Source organism: Phyllobates terribilis, unplaced genomic scaffold, assembly GCF_046119375.1.
Source record: "Phyllobates terribilis strain yellow unplaced genomic scaffold, ASM4611937v1 Scaffold_4__5_contigs__length_816908805, whole genome shotgun sequence".
NCBI classification, from domain to species: Eukaryota; Metazoa; Chordata; class Amphibia; order Anura; family Dendrobatidae; genus Phyllobates; species Phyllobates terribilis.
The window spans coordinates 783,145,234-783,163,651 of record NW_027362764.1 but is presented as its reverse complement, the minus strand read 5'-3'; the positions used below and the strand labels follow the sequence as shown (position 1 = coordinate 783,163,651).

The window sequence follows — 18,418 nt, the reverse complement described above, 5'->3', positions numbered from 1 at the left end:
CCACGTTTCCGCGCTCTTGCTCGCACTCGCAGGATGGAGGTCTCTCCTCACATGAGAGTGACAGCATAGAAGCATTTCTACGAGGGAAGTAAAAGTGCCGCCATCTCTTCCCCTGCATGAGTAATATGGGAAAATGTGATTCACATGTCAGGAGGGGGGGATTAGAGCCGGCCGCAGATAGTGTCATGTCAAGGAGGCTCGGGAGGGCAGGGCGAGGCGGGGACACATCTGGGATTCGGTGGCCCTGACGAGAGCGCGCCCAAGCTTTTCAAGTCACTGGAGAGATTCCAGACTTTTAGAGCGCAGGGACTGATGGCGGCCGTCCAACATTAACAATCCACATAGCAGAGCGGGGAGGCGGCCTCCAGAGATCGGCTGCAGACTATCACGTTAGCTTCTCTGCACGGCCCGGGTAAGTCATGTAGATGAAGCAGAGAGGAATTTGCTCCTTCTTTGGGGCCAGTAATGTAGTTTATGGTGTGTACAGCCGGAGATATCATAGATGTAGTGTCTGCCCCTCTGCTGGGCCTGAGGACCCCACGTCAGGTGCTTACTGCTTCTGCCGGTGATATTTGCCTTTTTATGACTTTTCAATTGACAAGAAAAGCTGCTTCATCACCGACGTTTTCTGCTCTGCTGCCGCTCACACCATCACTTCTGCTCCGCCATGCCTCTACCTCTGCTGTTCCTGGCGCCTTATCCTGCATCTGATGCCTTCTCCTCTGCTCAGCTGCACCCAGCCCTGCTGTGCCGTCCACCTTCTCCTCTGCACCCAGCCCTGCTGTGCCGTCCACCTTCTCCTCTGCTCAGCTGCACCCAGCCCTGCTGTGCCGTCCACCTTCTCCTCTGCACCCAGCCCTGCTGTGCCGTCCACCTTCTCCTCTGCACCCAGCCCTGCTGTGCCGTCCACCTTCTCCTCTGCACCCAGCCCTGCTGTGCCGTCCACCTTCTCCTCTGCACCCAGCCCTGCTGTGCCCTGCACCTTCTCCTCTGCACCCAGCCCTGCTGTGCCGTCCACCTTCTCCTCTGCACCCAGCCCTGCTGTGCCGTCCACCTTCTCCTCTGCACCCAGCCCTGCTGTGCCGTCCACCTTCTCCTCTGCACCCAGCCCTGCTGTGCCGTCCACCTTCTCCTCTGCACTCAGCCCTGCTGTGCCGTCCACCTTCTCCTCTGCACTCAGCCCTGCTGTGCCGTCCACCTTCTCCTCTGCACCCAACCCTGCTGTGCCGTCCACCTTCTCCTCTGCACCCAACCCTGCTGTGCCGTCCACCTTCTCCTCTGCACCCAGCCCTGCTGTGCCGTCCACCTTCTCCTCTGCACCCAGCCCTGCTGTGCCGTCCACCTTCTCCTCTGCACCCAGCCCTGCTGTGCCGTCCACCTTCTCCTCTGCACCCAGCCCTGCTGTGCCGTCCGCCTTCTCCTCTGCACCCAGCCCTGCTGTGCCGTCCGCCTTCTCCTCTGCACCCAGCCCTGCTGTGCCGTCCGCCTTCTCCTCTGCACTCAGCCCTGCTGTGCCGTCCACCTTCTCCTCTGCACTCAGCCCTGCTGTGCCGTCCACCTTCTCCTCTGCACTCAGCCCTGCTGTGCCGTCCACCTTCTCCTCTGCACCCAGCCCTGCTGTGCCGTCCACCTTCTCCTCTGCACCCAGCCCTGCTGTGCCGTCCACCTTCTCCTCTGCACCCAGCCCTGCTGTGCCGTCCACCTTCTCCTCTGCACCCAGCCCTGCTGTGCCGTCCACCTTCTCCTCTGCACCCAGCCCTGCTGTGCCGTCCACCTTCTCCTCTGCACCCAGCCCTGCTGTGCCGTCCACCTTCTCCTCTGCACCCAGCCCTGCTGTGCCGTCCACCTTCTCCTCTGCACCCAGCCCTGCTGTGCCGTCCACCTTCTCCTCTGCACCCAGCCCTGCTGTGCCGTCCACCTTCTCCTCTGCACCCAGCCCTGCTGTGCCGTCCACCTTCTCCTCTGCACCCAGCCCTGCTGTGCCGTCCACCTTCTCCTCTGCACCCAGCCCTGCTGTGCCGTCCACCTTCTCCTCTGCACCCAGCCCTGCTGTGCCGTCCACCTTCTCCTCTGCACCCAGCCCTGCTGTGCCGTCCACCTTCTCCTCTGCACCCAGCCCTGCTGTGCCGTCCACCTTCTCCTCTGCACCCAGCCCTGCTGTGCCGTCCACCTTCTCCTCTGCACCCAGCCCTGCTGTGCCGTCCACCTTCTCCTCTGCACCCAGCCCTGCTGTGCCGTCCACCTTCTCCTCTGCACCCAGCCCTGCTGTGCCGTCCACCTTCTCCTCTGCACCCAGCCCTGCTGTGCCGTCCACCTTCTCCTCTGCACCCAGCCCTGCTGTGCCGTCCACCTTCTCCTCTGCACCCAGCCCTGCTGTGCCGTCCACCTTCTCCTCTGCACCCAGCCCTGCTGTGCCGTCCACCTTCTCCTCTGCACCCAGCCCTGCTGTGCCGTCCACCTTCTCCTCTGCACCCAGCCCTGCTGTGCCGTCCACCTTCTCCTCTGCACCCAGCCCTGCTGTGCCGTCCACCTTCTCCTCTGCACCCAGCCCTGCTGTGCCGTCCACCTTCTCCTCTGCACCCAGCCCTGCTGTGCCGTCCACCTTCTCCTCTGCACCCAGCCCTGCTGTGCCGTCCACCTTCTCCTCTGCACCCAGCCCTGCTGTGCCGTCCACCTTCTCCTCTGCACCCAGCCCTGCTGTGCCGTCCACCTTCTCCTCTGCACCCAGCCCTGCTGTGCCGTCCACCTTCTCCTCTGCACTCAGCCCTGCTGTGCCCTACACCTTCTCCTCTGCACCCAACCCTGCTGTGCCGTCCACCTTCTCCTCTGCACCCAACCCTGCTGTGCTCTACACCTTCTCCTCTGCACCCAGCCCTGCTGTGCCGTCCACCTTCTCCTCTGCACCCAGCCCTGCTGTGCCCTGCACCTTCTCCTCTGCACCCAGCCCTGCTGTGCCCTGCACCTTCTCCTCTGCACCCAGCCCTGCTGTGCCGTCCACCTTCTCCTCTGCACTCAGCCCTGCTGTGCCCTACACCTTCTCCTCTGCACCCAGCCCTGCTGTGCCCTGCACCTTCTCCTCTGCACCCAGCCCTGCTGTGCCGTCCACCTTCTCCTCTGCACCCAGCCCTGCTGTGCCGTCCACCTTCTCCTCTGCACCCAACCCTGCTGTGCCCTACACCTTCTCCTCTGCACCCAGCCCTGCTGTGCCCTACACCTTCTCCTCTGCACCCAACCCTGCTGTGCCGTCCACCTTCTCCTCTGCACCCAGCCCTGCTGTGCCCTGCACCTTCTCCTCTGCACCCAGCCCTGCTGTGCCGTCCACCTTCTCCTCTGCACCCAGCCCTGCTGTGCCGTCCACCTTCTCCTCTGCACCCAGCCCTGCTGTGCCGTCCACCTTCTCCTCTGCACTCAGCCCTGCTGTGCCCTACACCTTCTCCTCTGCACTCAGCCCTGCTGTGCCGTCCACCTTCTCCTCTGCACCCAGCCCTGCTGTGCCGTCCACCTTCTCCTCTGCACCCAACCCTGCTGTGCTCTACACCTTCTCCTCTGCACCCAGCCCTGCTGTGCCCTACACCTTCTCCTCTGCACCCAACCCTGCTGTGCCGTCCACCTTCTCCTCTGCACCCAGCCCTGCTGTGCCGTCCACCTTCTCCTCTGCACCCAGCCCTGCTGTGCCGTCCACCTTCTCCTCTGCACTCAGCCCTGCTGTGCCCTGCACCTTCTCCTCTGCACCCAGCCCTGCTGTGCCCTGCACCTTCTCCTCTGCACCCAGCCCTGCTGTGCCCTACACCTTCTCCTCTGCACTCAGCCCTGCTGTGCCCTGCACCTTCTCCTCTGCACCCAGCCCTGCTGTGCCCTACACCTTCTCCTCTGCACCCAGCCCTGCTGTGCCCTACACCTTCTCCTCTGCACTCAGCCCTGCTGTGCCGTCCACCTTCTCCTCTGCACCCAGCCCTGCTGTGCCGTCCACCTTCTCCTCTGCACCCAGCCCTGCTGTGCCCTACACCTTCTCCTCTGCACTCAGCCCTGCTGTGCCCTGCACCTTCTCCTCTGCACCCAGCCCTGCTGTGCCGTCCACCTTCTCCTCTGCACCCAGCCCTGCTGTGCCCTACACCTTTTTTTCTTTGCTTCCCCCACCTGCCCGTCGCACCTGCTGCATTTTCAACTGCTCTGCTGTGCCTGATTCCTCTAATCTGCCCTCTGCCTCTGTGTGTCCTCTCTTCTACTCCGCTGTCGCAAGCATCCTTTTTTTCTCCTCTATTGCATTTTACATCCTTTTTTACTGCTTTACTGCTCTGCTTTGCCTTATTCCTCTCTTTAGTCGTCTCTTTCTCCACTGATGCCCCCTCGGCGCCCTCTGTTTCTCCTCTGCTGCCCCCTCGGCGCCCTCTGTTTCTCCTCTGCTGCCCCCTCGGCGCCCTCTGTTTCTCCTCTGCTGCCCCCTCGGCGCCCTCTGTTTCTCCTCTGCTGCCCCCTCGGCGCCCTCTGTTTCTCCTCTGCTGCCCCCTCGGCGCCCTGTTTGTCCTCTGCTGCCTCCTCGCCCCCCCCTCCCTTTCTCCTCTGCTGCCCCCTCGGCCCCCCCCCCGTTTCTCCTCTGCTGCCCCCTCGGCGCCCCCCCCCATTTCTCCTCTGCTGCCCCCCGTTTTTACTCTGCTGCCCCCTCGCCCCCCCCCTTTCTCCTCTGCCTCCTCGCCGTCCCCCCCCCCGTTTCTCCTCTGCTGCCCCCCGTTTTTCCTCTGCTGCTTCCTCGCCCCCCCCCCCGTTTCTCCTCTGCTGCCCCCTCGCCCCCCCCCCCCGTTTCTCCTCTGCTGCCCCCTCGGCGCCCTCTGTTTCTCCTCTGCTGCCCCTTCGGCGCCCTCTGTTTCTCCTCTGCTGCCCCCTCGGCGCCCTCTGTTTCTCCTCTGCTGCCCCCTCGGCGCCCTCTGTTTCTCCTCTGCTGCCCCCTCGGCGCCCTCTGTTTCTCCTCTGCTGCCCCCTGTTTCTCCCCTGCTGTCCCCGGTGGGTTGTACCCGCTATAGCCTTGTACTTTCTTCTTATACGTCGTCTCTGCGGTGGTAATAATATTCTTGTCTCGCGCTCACAATCCTGAGGACTCGGCGGCGGCTGAGATACCGGAGCATTAATCTGTGGGGGAGGGGGGCTTCCTCTGCGCTGTGCTCACAGCACTGACAGCTGACAGTCCCCATGCCACACGTCCTCCGGAGCCTCTCGCTGCCGCCATCCACCGTCATCCACCATCCTGTCGTCTTATTTTTCAGTACAATACTAGAGGAAGAAAAACTGCAGCAAGAAGAGCGAATGAGGATGGAGTCCAGGCGGCAGGTGACCGTGTCCTGGGATTCGGGGGGCTCCGATGAGGCTCCACCAAAGGTCAGTCCGTTATCAGGGCGCACATAGTAGTGTCATATATGGGCTTGATAGGTGTCGGCTCATATGTTGCAATTTACCATTTTATTTTCTATTCTCTCTAATAATTCCTTGTTGTTTTCAAGATCTCTGCTTGCTGTCGGTCAGCAGGAACCGTCATTCTTTACTTACACTGCTAGAATAGACGCACGGGGGGCACAGACCATCACCTTACAGATATTAGAGCCAGGCACCCGTGTGTCAGACACATCAGGACTATCAGTGACAGCAAGCAGAGATCTTGAAGAATTTGATTGATTAATTTATACAGATAATATATTGGAAAATAGCTGAAAAAAATTCTTTCTTTCCTGAACTAGAATATTCCTTTGTTTTGTGAGCACAAAGTGTTGATACCGGTCCACAGCCTGCGACACTACAACTCCCATCATTCCCTGACAGCCACAGGCTGAGAGTTGCACTTTCACAGCAGCCTTGGCATAGAAAAACTATGAATAAACTATTATTTATCGGCTGCAGAGTTTCCCCTCAGGAAGCCGCCGTCTTCATGTCAGGAGCAGTGACGACTCTGTGGCCGCAGGAAAAACCGCGAGAGCATTAAAGATGACATTGTCTCTCTCTTTGTTAATTTTTGCGGTTATTCGATCACAAACGATCAGCAGTAAGTTTTTAGTGTCCCTGCAGCGCCTCCAGAGGGAAAATGAAGAATTACACTGCGCCCATTCACATCAATGTAGGACAGGTCCTCCAAAGAGAAAGAGAGAGACGCTCTTGTTAAGTGGTCTCTATTCTGATAAGACAGCAGGATCCTGATGAGCGGATCACCCCTCTACGGACCCAGAATTAAAGGGATATGCCAGTAGGATTCTGAACTGGACAAGCCCTTTAATTATAGAGTTACTGTACATGAGAAGTTTTGCATCTATTTCTCAGTTTTCAAGAACTGTTTGCCATCAGTGAATTGAAACAAGTGCATGGATATTTAAAGGGGTTTTTCCATCTGGACTACTCGTTGTTTTATGTAAAATAAAAACTGAATATACTTTCCTCCTGAATCTGCGCCGCTGCTACTCCTGATTAGCTGCAGCGGTCATCTGACATAACAGTCGCCAATATCGCAGCAATGGCATTGGTCCAGAAGGGCAGTTTATGCTGTTTTGTATTTTACATGGACAACTCCTTCATAAATGAAACAGATCCCCAAGTGATGGACGACCCCTTTAAGCACTGCAGACTGTTGTATGAGTGAAGTAGCGGCGGCCTCCTCGCATTTCCTTAATGGAAAACTCCTTTAAATTCACTTTTCTTAAGATCGAGTGTCAATAAGCGATTGCCCGGAATGTATGTAGTTGTGTCTCGTGTTATTGCAAAGGGCCCATTAGCACATCGGCTCTTTATTTGTGGGGGTCTCGGTCAGGATGGTGGAGGTTTATTGACAAGACACGAGGAGGGGTTAGGGGTCATCACTGTGCTTCCCGCCGTCCTCTGTGCACCTGTCCCTATACCCTCACAATGGGGGACAGCTGATGATCTGATGCCTCCCCATCCCTCCCCCATGCCGGCGGCCTGTGTCAGGTTGCAGCACGAGCTCTGCTATATCATTGTCTGTTTTTGCTCTGCAGCCCAGCAGACCCGGATATCCAAGCCCGAGGTCCAGCGAAGGTTTCTTCCCCAGCCCCCAGCACATGGCGCAGCCAAACCACTACCAGGTAAGGTATATACGTCCTGTTCCCATCCTACTAAGTCACGGCAGATCTCTGGGATATTTTATCCCCTAAGATACTGATCATTGGGGACCCCCATCAATCCTGAGAATGGGGAGGGTACACGGGCTCGACCTCCGCTGTAGTCATAGTCTATGGGACTGACAAGTGAGCGCTGTGCTCGGCAGTCCCAAAGACAACAAATGGTGCTGAGTTTGAGCCTGTGCACCCTCTGCTCCATTCTGGACAGGGCTGCGGGGTCCAGTTCCCAGGCTCAAAGGATCGCTGGGGTCCCATCGGTCGGACCCTGAGTGATCATTAAGTTATCCTGTATTCTAAGGATAGGGGGTAACTTCATATTCTGGGAATAACCCTTTAATGGGGCTGCCGCCGGTTGCGAAGAAGAAGGGGGCTGCCGCCGGTTGCGAAGAAGAAGGGGGCTGCCGCCGGTTGCGAAGAAGAAGGGGGCTGCCGCCGGTTGCGAAGAAGAAGGGGGCTGCCGCCGGTTGCGAAGAAGAAGGGGGCCGCCTCCCGTTGCGAAGAAGAAGGGGGCCGCCTCCCGTTGCGAAGAAGAAGGGGGCCGCCTCCCGTTGCGAAGAAGAAGGGGGCCGCCTCCCGTTGCGAAGAAGAAGGGGGCCGCCTCCCGTTGCGAAGAAGAAGGGGGCCGCCTCCCGTTGCGAAGAAGAAGGGGGCCGCCTCCCGTTGCGAAGAAGAAGGGGGCCGCCTCCCGTTGCGAAGAAGAAGGGGGCCGCCGCCGGTTGCGAAGAAGAAGGGGGCCGCCGCCGGTTGCGAAGAAGAAGGGGGCCGCCGCCGGTTGCGAAGAAGAAGGGGGCCGCCGCCGGTTGCGAAGAAGAAGGGGGCCGCCGCCGGTTGCGAAGAAGAAGGGGGCCGCCGCCGGTTGCGAAGAAGAAGGGGGCCGCCGCCGGTTGCGAAGAAGAAGGGGGCCGCGGCGGCAAAACTTCATTCTCAGTTGGTAGTGGGGGGCCCGAGAGGTTATTAGACCTCCCCGATCTTCAGTGATGTGTCATCACTAAAAGAGATGGGAATATCCGTATAAACCTTGGAGACTGCGCTGTAATACCACATACCGCCTGTGGCCCAAAGTGGCGCTGCTTTTAGGGGGGTAAAAAAAAAATATTTTTTTTTTATGTTTTTCTAGCCACGAAACCCCCAGATTATCAGACACTGTGGCCATCACTGCACATATACCATACAGACCTCTAATTCTTGTATTTGGAATCTTTCCCTCCTCCCCATGAGGACTAATTGCACCCTCACCCTTGTATCCAAATTCATTCCACCTGTACAGGGAGTGTATTCACATAAGTAGGCAACATTAATGGAGTGCAACTACAACTCCCAGCATGCACTCTAGGCCTCGTCCCCCCCCCAATTATGCGTGCATTCCTGCTCCGTGCGTGGTCCGGGTGCGTCATTGTATGTCACAGTCTGGGAATCCTTACTGATGGGAACCGGGATTGCAGCGCACATGGAGGTATGTGGGATCGACCCTGTCGGCAGCGCGGGCGAGCCGCAACACGCGTCTAACATGAGAGGATGCTCTGCGGCGTGTGAGCATCTGTGGAGGGAGGGGTACTGCTCAATATTACATAAGGGGGGCACAAAACTGCAGGTTACCTTCAGCCACGTCATTATGGACAGATGGTAAAAAAAAAAAACTAAAGTATGAGTGTCTTATGCTCCAGTCACAGCCAAAGCTGCAGACACTGGTCCTCCAGCAGCTCCCTGGCCTCGTATAATGTAGTACACGTCTCTCCCATATTGCAGCACAGCATCTATATGGTCTATTGCTATAGTCATCAGCTATAAAACTACAACTCCCAGCATACAATGGTCCGGGCATGTTGGGAGTTGTAGTTTTACAACAGAGAGCTACAGGTGTGGAGCGACTGCTGTAATGACGGTCTGTATGATTTCCCATCTCTGTAGGTGTCTGGGTATCCTGTCACTCACAGAATCCCTTCTATGGCTGGAAACATTTACCCCGGCCAGGCCACAGTCCTAGACCATCACGATTCTTGGAACCATCGGACACAAGATATTAACATGTGGCAAGCGAATATGGAGGTGAGCGACAATGGATGGGAAAAGGGACATTGCTCCTAATAGTAAGGGTGATGTGGTATTTAGTGTATTGTACAGTATTGTAATGGCTTTTTGTGCCCACAGGATTCGGGACCCTTGGACATGAGATGTTTGGGGCAGGTCCTACCTACACATCTAATGGAGGAACATCTAATAAGACAACAACAGGAGATGGAAGAAGACCAGCGCTGGCTGGAGAAAGAAGAACGATTCCTGGTAATTAGAAATGCTGCTCATAGTACTAGTATAATACTGCTCCTATGTACAAGAATATAACTCCTATAATACTGCCCCTATGTACAAGAATATAACTACTATAATATTGCCCCTATGTACAAGAATATAACTACTATAATACTGCTCCTATGTACAAGAATATAACTACTATAATACTGTCCCCTATGTACAAGAATATAACTACTATAATACTGCCCCCTATGTACAAGAATATAACTACTATAATACTGCTCCTATGTACAAGAATATAACTACTATAATACTGCTCCTTGCTCCTATGTACAAGAATATAACTACTATAATACTGCCCCCTATGTACAAGAATATAACTACTATAATACTGCTCCTATGTACAAGAATATAACTACTATAATACTGCCCCCTATGTACAAGAATATAACTACTATAATACTGCCCCTATGTGCAAGAATATAACTACTATAATACTGCTCCTATGTACAGGAATATAACTACTATAATACTGCTCCTATGTACAAGAATATAACTACTATAATACTGCCCCCTATGTACAAGAATATAACTACTATAATACTGCTCCCTATGTACAAGAATATAACTACTATAATACTGCTCCCTATGTACAAGAATATAACTACTATAATACTGCTCCTATGTACAAGAATATAACTAATATAATACTGCCTCTATGTACAAGAATATAACTACTATATTACTCCCCCTATGTACAAGAATATATTCACTATATACTGCCCCCTATGTACAAGAATATAACTACTATAATACTGCTCTTATGTACAAGAATATAACTACTATAATACTGCTTCTATGTACAAGAATATAACTACTATAATACTGCTCCTATGTACAAGAATATAACTACTATAATACTGCTCCCTATGTACAAGAATATAACTACTATAATACTGCCCCTATGTACAAGAATATAACTACTATAATACTGCCCCTATGTACAAGAATATAACTACTATATTACTCCCCCTATGTACAAGAATATATTCACTATAATACTGCCCCTATGTACAAGAATATATTCACTATAATACTGCCCCTATGTACAAGAATATAACTACTATAATACTGCCCCCTATGTACAAGAATATAACTACTATAATACTACCCCCTATGTACAAGAATATAATTACTATAATACTGCCCCCTATGTACAAGAATATAACTACTATATTACTCCCCCTATGTACAAGAATATAACTACTATAATACTGCTCCTATGTACAAGAATATATTCACTATAATACTGCCCCCTATGTACAAGAATATAACTACTATAATACTGCCCCCTATGTACAAGAATATAACTACTATAATACTGCCCCTATGTACAAGAATATAACTACTATATTACTCCCCCTATGTACAAGAATATATTCACTATAATACTGCCCCCTATGTACAAGAATATAACTACTATAATACTGCTCCTATGTACAAGAATATAACTACTATAATACTGCTCCTATGTACAAGAATATATTCACTATAATACTGCCCCCAATGTACAGGAATATAGCTGCTATAATACTGCCGCTATGTACAAGAATACAACTACTAGAATACCGCCCCGTATGTACAAGAATATAACTACTATAATGCTGCCCCTATGTACAAGAATATAACTACTATAATACTGCCCCTATGTACAAGAATATAACTACTATATTACTCCCCCTATGTACAAGAATATATTCACTATAATACTGCCCCCTATGTACAAGAATATAACTACTATAATACTGCCCCCTATGTACAAGAATATTACTATAATACTGCTCCTATGTACAAGAATATAACTACTATAATACTGCCCCTATGTACAAGAATATAACTACTATAATACTGCTGCTATGTACAAGAATATAACTACTATAATACTGCTCCTATGTACAAGAATATAACTACTATAATACTTCCCCTATGTACAAGAATATAACTACTATAATACTGCTCCTATATGCAAGAATATAACTACTATACTACTGCTCCTATGTACAAGAATATAACTACTATAATACTGCCCCCTATGTACAAGAATAAAACTACTATAATACTGCCCCCTATGTACAAGAATAAAACTACTATAATACTGCCCCCTATGTACAAGAATATAACTACTATAATACTGCCCCCTATGTACAATATGTACAAGAATATAACTACTATAATACTGCCCCTATGTGCAAGAATATAACTACTATAATACTGCTCCTATGTACAGGAATATAACTACTATAATACTGCCCCCAATGTACAGGAATATAACTACTATAATACTGCTCCTATGTACAAGAATATAACTACTATAATACTGCTCCTATGTACAAGAATATAACTACTATAATACTGCTCCTATGTACAAGAATATAACTACTATAATACTGCTCCCTATGTACAAGAATATAACTACTATAATACTGCCCCTATGTACAAGAATATAAGTACTATAATACTGCCCCTATGTACAAGAATATAACTACTATATTACTCAACCTATGTACAAGAATATATTCACTATAATACTGCCCCTATGTACAAGAATATATTCACTATAATACTGCCCCCTATGTACAAGAATATAACTACTATAATACTGACCCCTGTGTACAAGAATATAACTACTATAATACTGCCCCTATGTACAAGAATATAACTACTATAATACTGCCCCCTATGTACAAGAATATAACTACTATAATACTGCTCCTATGTACAAGAATATAACTACTATAATACTGCCCCTATGTACAAGAATATAACTACTATAATACTGCTCGTATGTACAAGAATATAACTACTATAATACTGCTCCTATGTACAAGAATATAACTACTATAATACTGCTCCTATGTACAAGAATATAACTACTATAATACTGCTCCTATGTACAAGAATATAACTACTATAATACTGCTCCTATGTACAAGAATATAACTACTATAATACTGCCCCCTATGTACAAGAATATAACTACTATAATACTGCCCCCTATGTACAAGAATATAACTACTATAATACTTCCCCCTATGTACAAGAATATAACTACTATAATACTTCCCCCTATGTACAAGAATATAACTACTATAATACTTCCCCCTATGTACAAGAATATAACTACTATAATACTGCCCCCTATGTACAAGAATATAACTACTATAATACTGCCCCTATGTGCAAGAATATAACTACTATAATACTGCCCCCTATGTACAGGAATATAACTACTATAATACTGCCCCCTATGTACAAGAATATAACTACTATAATACTGCCCCCTTTGTACAAGAATATAACTACTATAATACTCCCCCTATGTACAAGAATATATTCACTATAATACTGCCCCCTATGTACAAGAATATAACTACTATAATACTGTCCCTATGTACAAGAATATAACTACTATAATACTGCTCCTATGTACAAGAATATATCTACTATAATACTGCTCCCTATGTACAAGAATATAACTGCTATAATACTGCCCCCTATGTACAAGAATATAACTACTATATTACTCCCCCTATGTACAAGAATATATTCACTATATACTGCCCCCTATGTACAAGAATATATTCACTATATACTGCCCCCTATGTACAAGAATATAACTACTATAATACTGCTCCTATGTACAAGAATATAACTACTATAATACTGCTCCTATGTACAAGAATATAACTACTATAATACTGCTCCCTATGTACAAGAATATAACTACTATAATACTGCCCCCTATGTACAAGAATATAACTACTATAATACTGCCCCCTATTTACAACAATATAACTACTATAATACTGCCCCTATGTACAAGAATATAACTACTATATTACTCCCCCTATGTACAAGAATATATTCACTATAATACTGCTCCTATGTACAAGAATAAAACTACTATAATACTGCCCCCTATGTACAAGAATATAACTACTATAATACTGCCCCCTATGTACAAGAATATAACTACTATAATACTGCCCCTATGTGCAAGAATATAACTACTGTAATACTGCTCCTATGTACAGGAATATAACTACTATAATACTGCCCCCAATGTACAGGAATATAACTACTATAATACTGCCCCCTATGTACAAGAATAAAACTACTATAATACTGCCCCCTATGTACCAGAATATAACTACTATAATACTGCCCCCTATGTACAAGAATATAACTACTATAATACTGCCCCTATATACAAGAATATAACTACTATAATACTGCTCCTATGTACAAGAATATAACTACTATATTACTCCCCCTATGTACAAGAATATATTCACTATAATACTGCCCCCTATGTACAAGAATATAACTACTATAATACTGTCCTCTATGTACAAGAATATAACTACTATAATACTGCTCCTATGTACAAGAATATAACTACTATAATACTGCTGCTATGTACAAGAATATAACTACTATAATACTGCTGCTATGTACAAGAATATAACTACTATAATACTGCTCCTATGTACAAGAATATAACTACTATAATACTGCCCCTATGTACAAGAATATAACTACTATAATACTGCTCGTATGTACAAGAATATAACTACTATAATACTGCTCCTATGTACAAGAATATAACTACTATAATACTGCTCCTATGTACAAGAATATAACTACTATAATACTGCTCCTATGTACAAGAATATAACTACTATAATACTGCCCCCTATGTACAAGAATATAACTACTATAATACTGCCCCCTATGTACAAGAATATAACTACTATAATACTTCCCCCTATGTACAAGAATATAACTACTATAATACTTCCCCCTATGTACAAGAATATAACTACTATAATACTTCCCCCTATGTACAAGAATATAACTACTATAATACTGCCCCCTATGTGCAAGAATATAACTACTATAATACTGCCCCCTATGTACAGGAATATAACTACTATATTACTGCCCCCTATGTACAAGAATATAACTACTATAATACTGCCCCCTTTGTACAAGAATATAACTACTATAATACTCCCCCTATGTACAAGAATATATTCACTATAATACTGCCCCCTATGTACAAGAATATAACTACTATATTACTCCCCCTATGTACAAGAATATATTCACTATATACTGCCCCCTATGTACAAGAATATATTCACTATATACTGCCCCCTATGTACAAGAATATAACTACTATAATACTGCTCCTATGTACAAGAATATAACTACTATAATACTGCTCCTATGTACAAGAATATAACTACTATAATACTGCTCCCTATGTACAAGAATATAACTACTATAATACTGCCCCCTATGTACAAGAATATAACTACTATAATACTGCCCCCTATTTACAACAATATAACTACTATAATACTGCCCCTATGTACAAGAATATAACTACTATATTACTCCCCCTATGTACAAGAATATATTCACTATAATACTGCTCCTATGTACAAGAATAAAACTACTATAATACTGCCCCCTATGTACAAGAATATAACTACTATAATACTGCCCCCTATGTACAATATGTACAAGAATATAACTACTATAATACTGCCCCTATGTGCAAGAATATAACTACTGTAATACTGCTCCTATGTACAGGAATATAACTACTATAATACTGCCCCCAATGTACAGGAATATAACTACTATAATACTGCCCCCTATGTACAAGAATAAAACTACTATAATACTGCCCCCTATGTACCAGAATATAACTACTATAATACTGCCCCCTATGTACAAGAATATAACTACTATAATACTGCCCCTATATACAAGAATATAACTACTATAATACTGCTCCTATGTACAAGAATATAACTACTATATTACTCCCCCTATGTACAAGAATATATTCACTATAATACTGCCCCCTATGTACAAGAATATAACTACTATAATACTGTCCTCTATGTACAAGAATATAACTACTATAATACTGCTCCTATGTACAAGAATATAACTACTATAATACTGCTGCTATGTACAAGAATATAACTACTATAATACTGCTGCTATGTACAAGAATATAACTACTATAATACTGCTGCTATGTACAAGAATATAACTACTATAATACTGCCCCTATGTACAAGAATATAACTACTATAATACTGCTCGTATGTACAAGAATATAACTACTATAATACTGCTCCTATGTACAAGAATATAACTACTATAATACTGCTCCTATGTACAAGAATATAACTACTATAATACTGCTCCTATGTACAAGAATATAACTACTATAATACTGCCCCCTATGTACAAGAATATAACTACTATAATACTGCCCCCTATGTACAAGAATATAACTACTATAATACTTCCCCCTATGTACAAGAATATAACTACTATAATACTTCCCCCTATGTACAAGAATATAACTACTATAATACTTCCCCCTATGTACAAGAATATAACTACTATAATACTTCCCCCTATGTACAAGAATATAACTACTATAATACTGCCCCCTATGTGCAAGAATATAACTACTATAATACTGCCCCCTATGTACAGGAATATAACTACTATATTACTGCCCCCTATGTACAAGAATATAACTACTATAATACTGCCCCCTTTGTACAAGAATATAACTACTATAATACTCCCCCTATGTACAAGAATATATTCACTATAATACTGCCCCCTATGTACAAGAATATAACTACTATATTACTCCCCCTATGTACAAGAATATATTCACTATATACTGCCCCCTATGTACAAGAATATAACTACTATAATACTGCTCCTATGTACAAGAATATAACTACTATAATACTGCTCCTATGTACAGGAATATAACTACTATAATACTGCCCCCAATGTACAGGAATATAACTACTATAATACTGCCCCCTATGTACAAGAATATAACTACTATAATACTGCCCCCTATGTACCAGAATATAACTACTATAATACTGCCCCCTATGTACCAGAATATAACTACTATAATACTGCCCCCTATGTACAAGAATATAACTACTATAATACTGCCCCTATATACAAGAATATAACTACTATAATACTGCTCCTATGTACAAGAATATAACTACTATATTACTCCCCCTATGTACAAGAATATATTCACTATAATACTGCCCCCTATGTACAAGAATATAACTACTATAATACTGTCCTCTATGTACAAGAATATAACTACTATAAAACTGTCCCTATGTACAAGAATATAACTACTATAATACTGCGCCTATGTACAAGAATATATCTACTATAATACTGCTCCCTATGTACAAGAATATAACTACTATAATACTGCCCCTATGTACAAGAATATAACTACTATAATACTGCTCCTATGTACAAGAATATAACTACTATAATACTGCCCCTATGTACAAGAATATAACTACTATAATACTGCTCCTATATACAAGAATATAACTACTATAATACTGCTGCTATGTACAAGAATATAACTACTATAATACTGCTGCTATGTACAAGAATATAACTACTATAATACTGCTCCTATGTACAAGAATATAACTACTATAATACTGCCCCCTATGTACAAGAATATAACTACTATAATACTGCCCCCTATGTACAAGAATATAACTACTATAATACTGCCCCCTATGTACAAGAATATAACTACTATAATACTGCCCCCTATGTACAAGAATATAACTACTATAATACTGCCCCTATGTGCAAGAATATAACTACTATAATACTGCCCCCTATGTACAAGAATATAACTACTATAATACTTCCCCCTATGTACAAGAATATAACTACTATAATACTGCCCCCTATGTACAAGAATATAACTACTATAATACTGCCCCTATGTGCAAGAATATAACTACTATAATACTGCTCCTATGTACATGAATATAACTACTATAATACTGCCCCTATGTACAAGAATATAACTACTATAATACTGCCCCCAATGTACAGGAATATAACTACTATAATACTGCCCCCAATGTACAGGAATATAACTACTATAATACTGCCCCCTTTGTACAAGAATATAACTACTATAATACTGTCCCTATGTACAAGAATATAACTACTATAATACTGCTCCTATATACAAGAATATAACTACTATAATACTGCCCCCTATGTACAAGAATATAACTACTATAATACTGCCCCCTATGTACAAGAATAAAACTACTATAATACTGCCCCCTATGTACAAGAATATAACTACTATAATACTTCCCCCTATGTACAAGAATATAACTACTATAATACTGCCCCTATGTGCAAGAATATAACTACTATAGTACTGCTCCTATGTACATGAATATAACTACTATAATACTGCCCCTATGTACAAGAATATAACTACTATAATACTGCCCCCAATGTACAGGAATATAACTACTATAATACTGCCCCCAATGTACAGGAATATAACTACTATAATACTGCCCCCTTTGTACAAGAATATAACTACTATAATACTCCCCCTATGTACAAGAATATATTCACTATAATACTGCCCCCTATGTACAAGAATATAACTACTATAATACTGTCCCTATGTACAAGAATATAACTACTATAATACTGCTCCTATGTACAAGAATATAACTACTATAATACTGCCCCCTATGTACAAGAATATAACTACTATATTACTCCCCCTATGTACAAGAATATATTCACTATATACTGCCCCCTATGTACAAGAATATAACTACTATAATACTGCTCCTATGTACAAGTATATAACTACTATAATAATGCTCCTATGTACAAGAATATAACTACTATAATACTGCTCCCTATGTACAAGAATATAACTACTATAATACTGCCCCCTATGTACAAGAATATAACTACTATAATACTGCCCCCTATTTACAACAATATAACTACTATAATACTGCCCCTATGTACAAGAATATAACTACTATATTACTCCCCCTATGTACAAGAATATATTCACTATAATACTGCTCCTATGTACAAGAATATATTCACTATAATAC

The 18,418-nt window shown here is 44.9% G+C and overlaps 1 protein-coding gene across 1 annotated transcript in view; it reads left to right on the top strand.

Annotated features, from left to right (window-relative positions):
- The first annotated feature begins 259 nt into the window (after positions 1–259).
- LOC141264725 (focal adhesion kinase 1-like) overlaps positions 260–18,418 on the top strand; it is a 128,025-nt gene continuing 109,866 nt past the window's right edge. Inside the window, exons 1-5 of the mRNA XM_073676985.1 lie at positions 260–412; positions 5,259–5,370; positions 6,990–7,076; positions 9,021–9,158; positions 9,261–9,392. Coding sequence (XP_073533086.1) covers positions 5,299–5,370; positions 6,990–7,076; positions 9,021–9,158; positions 9,261–9,392 — 429 coding nt within the window. The 5' untranslated portion in view covers positions 260–412; positions 5,259–5,298. The remainder of the gene's footprint in view (positions 413–5,258; positions 5,371–6,989; positions 7,077–9,020; positions 9,159–9,260; positions 9,393–18,418) is intronic.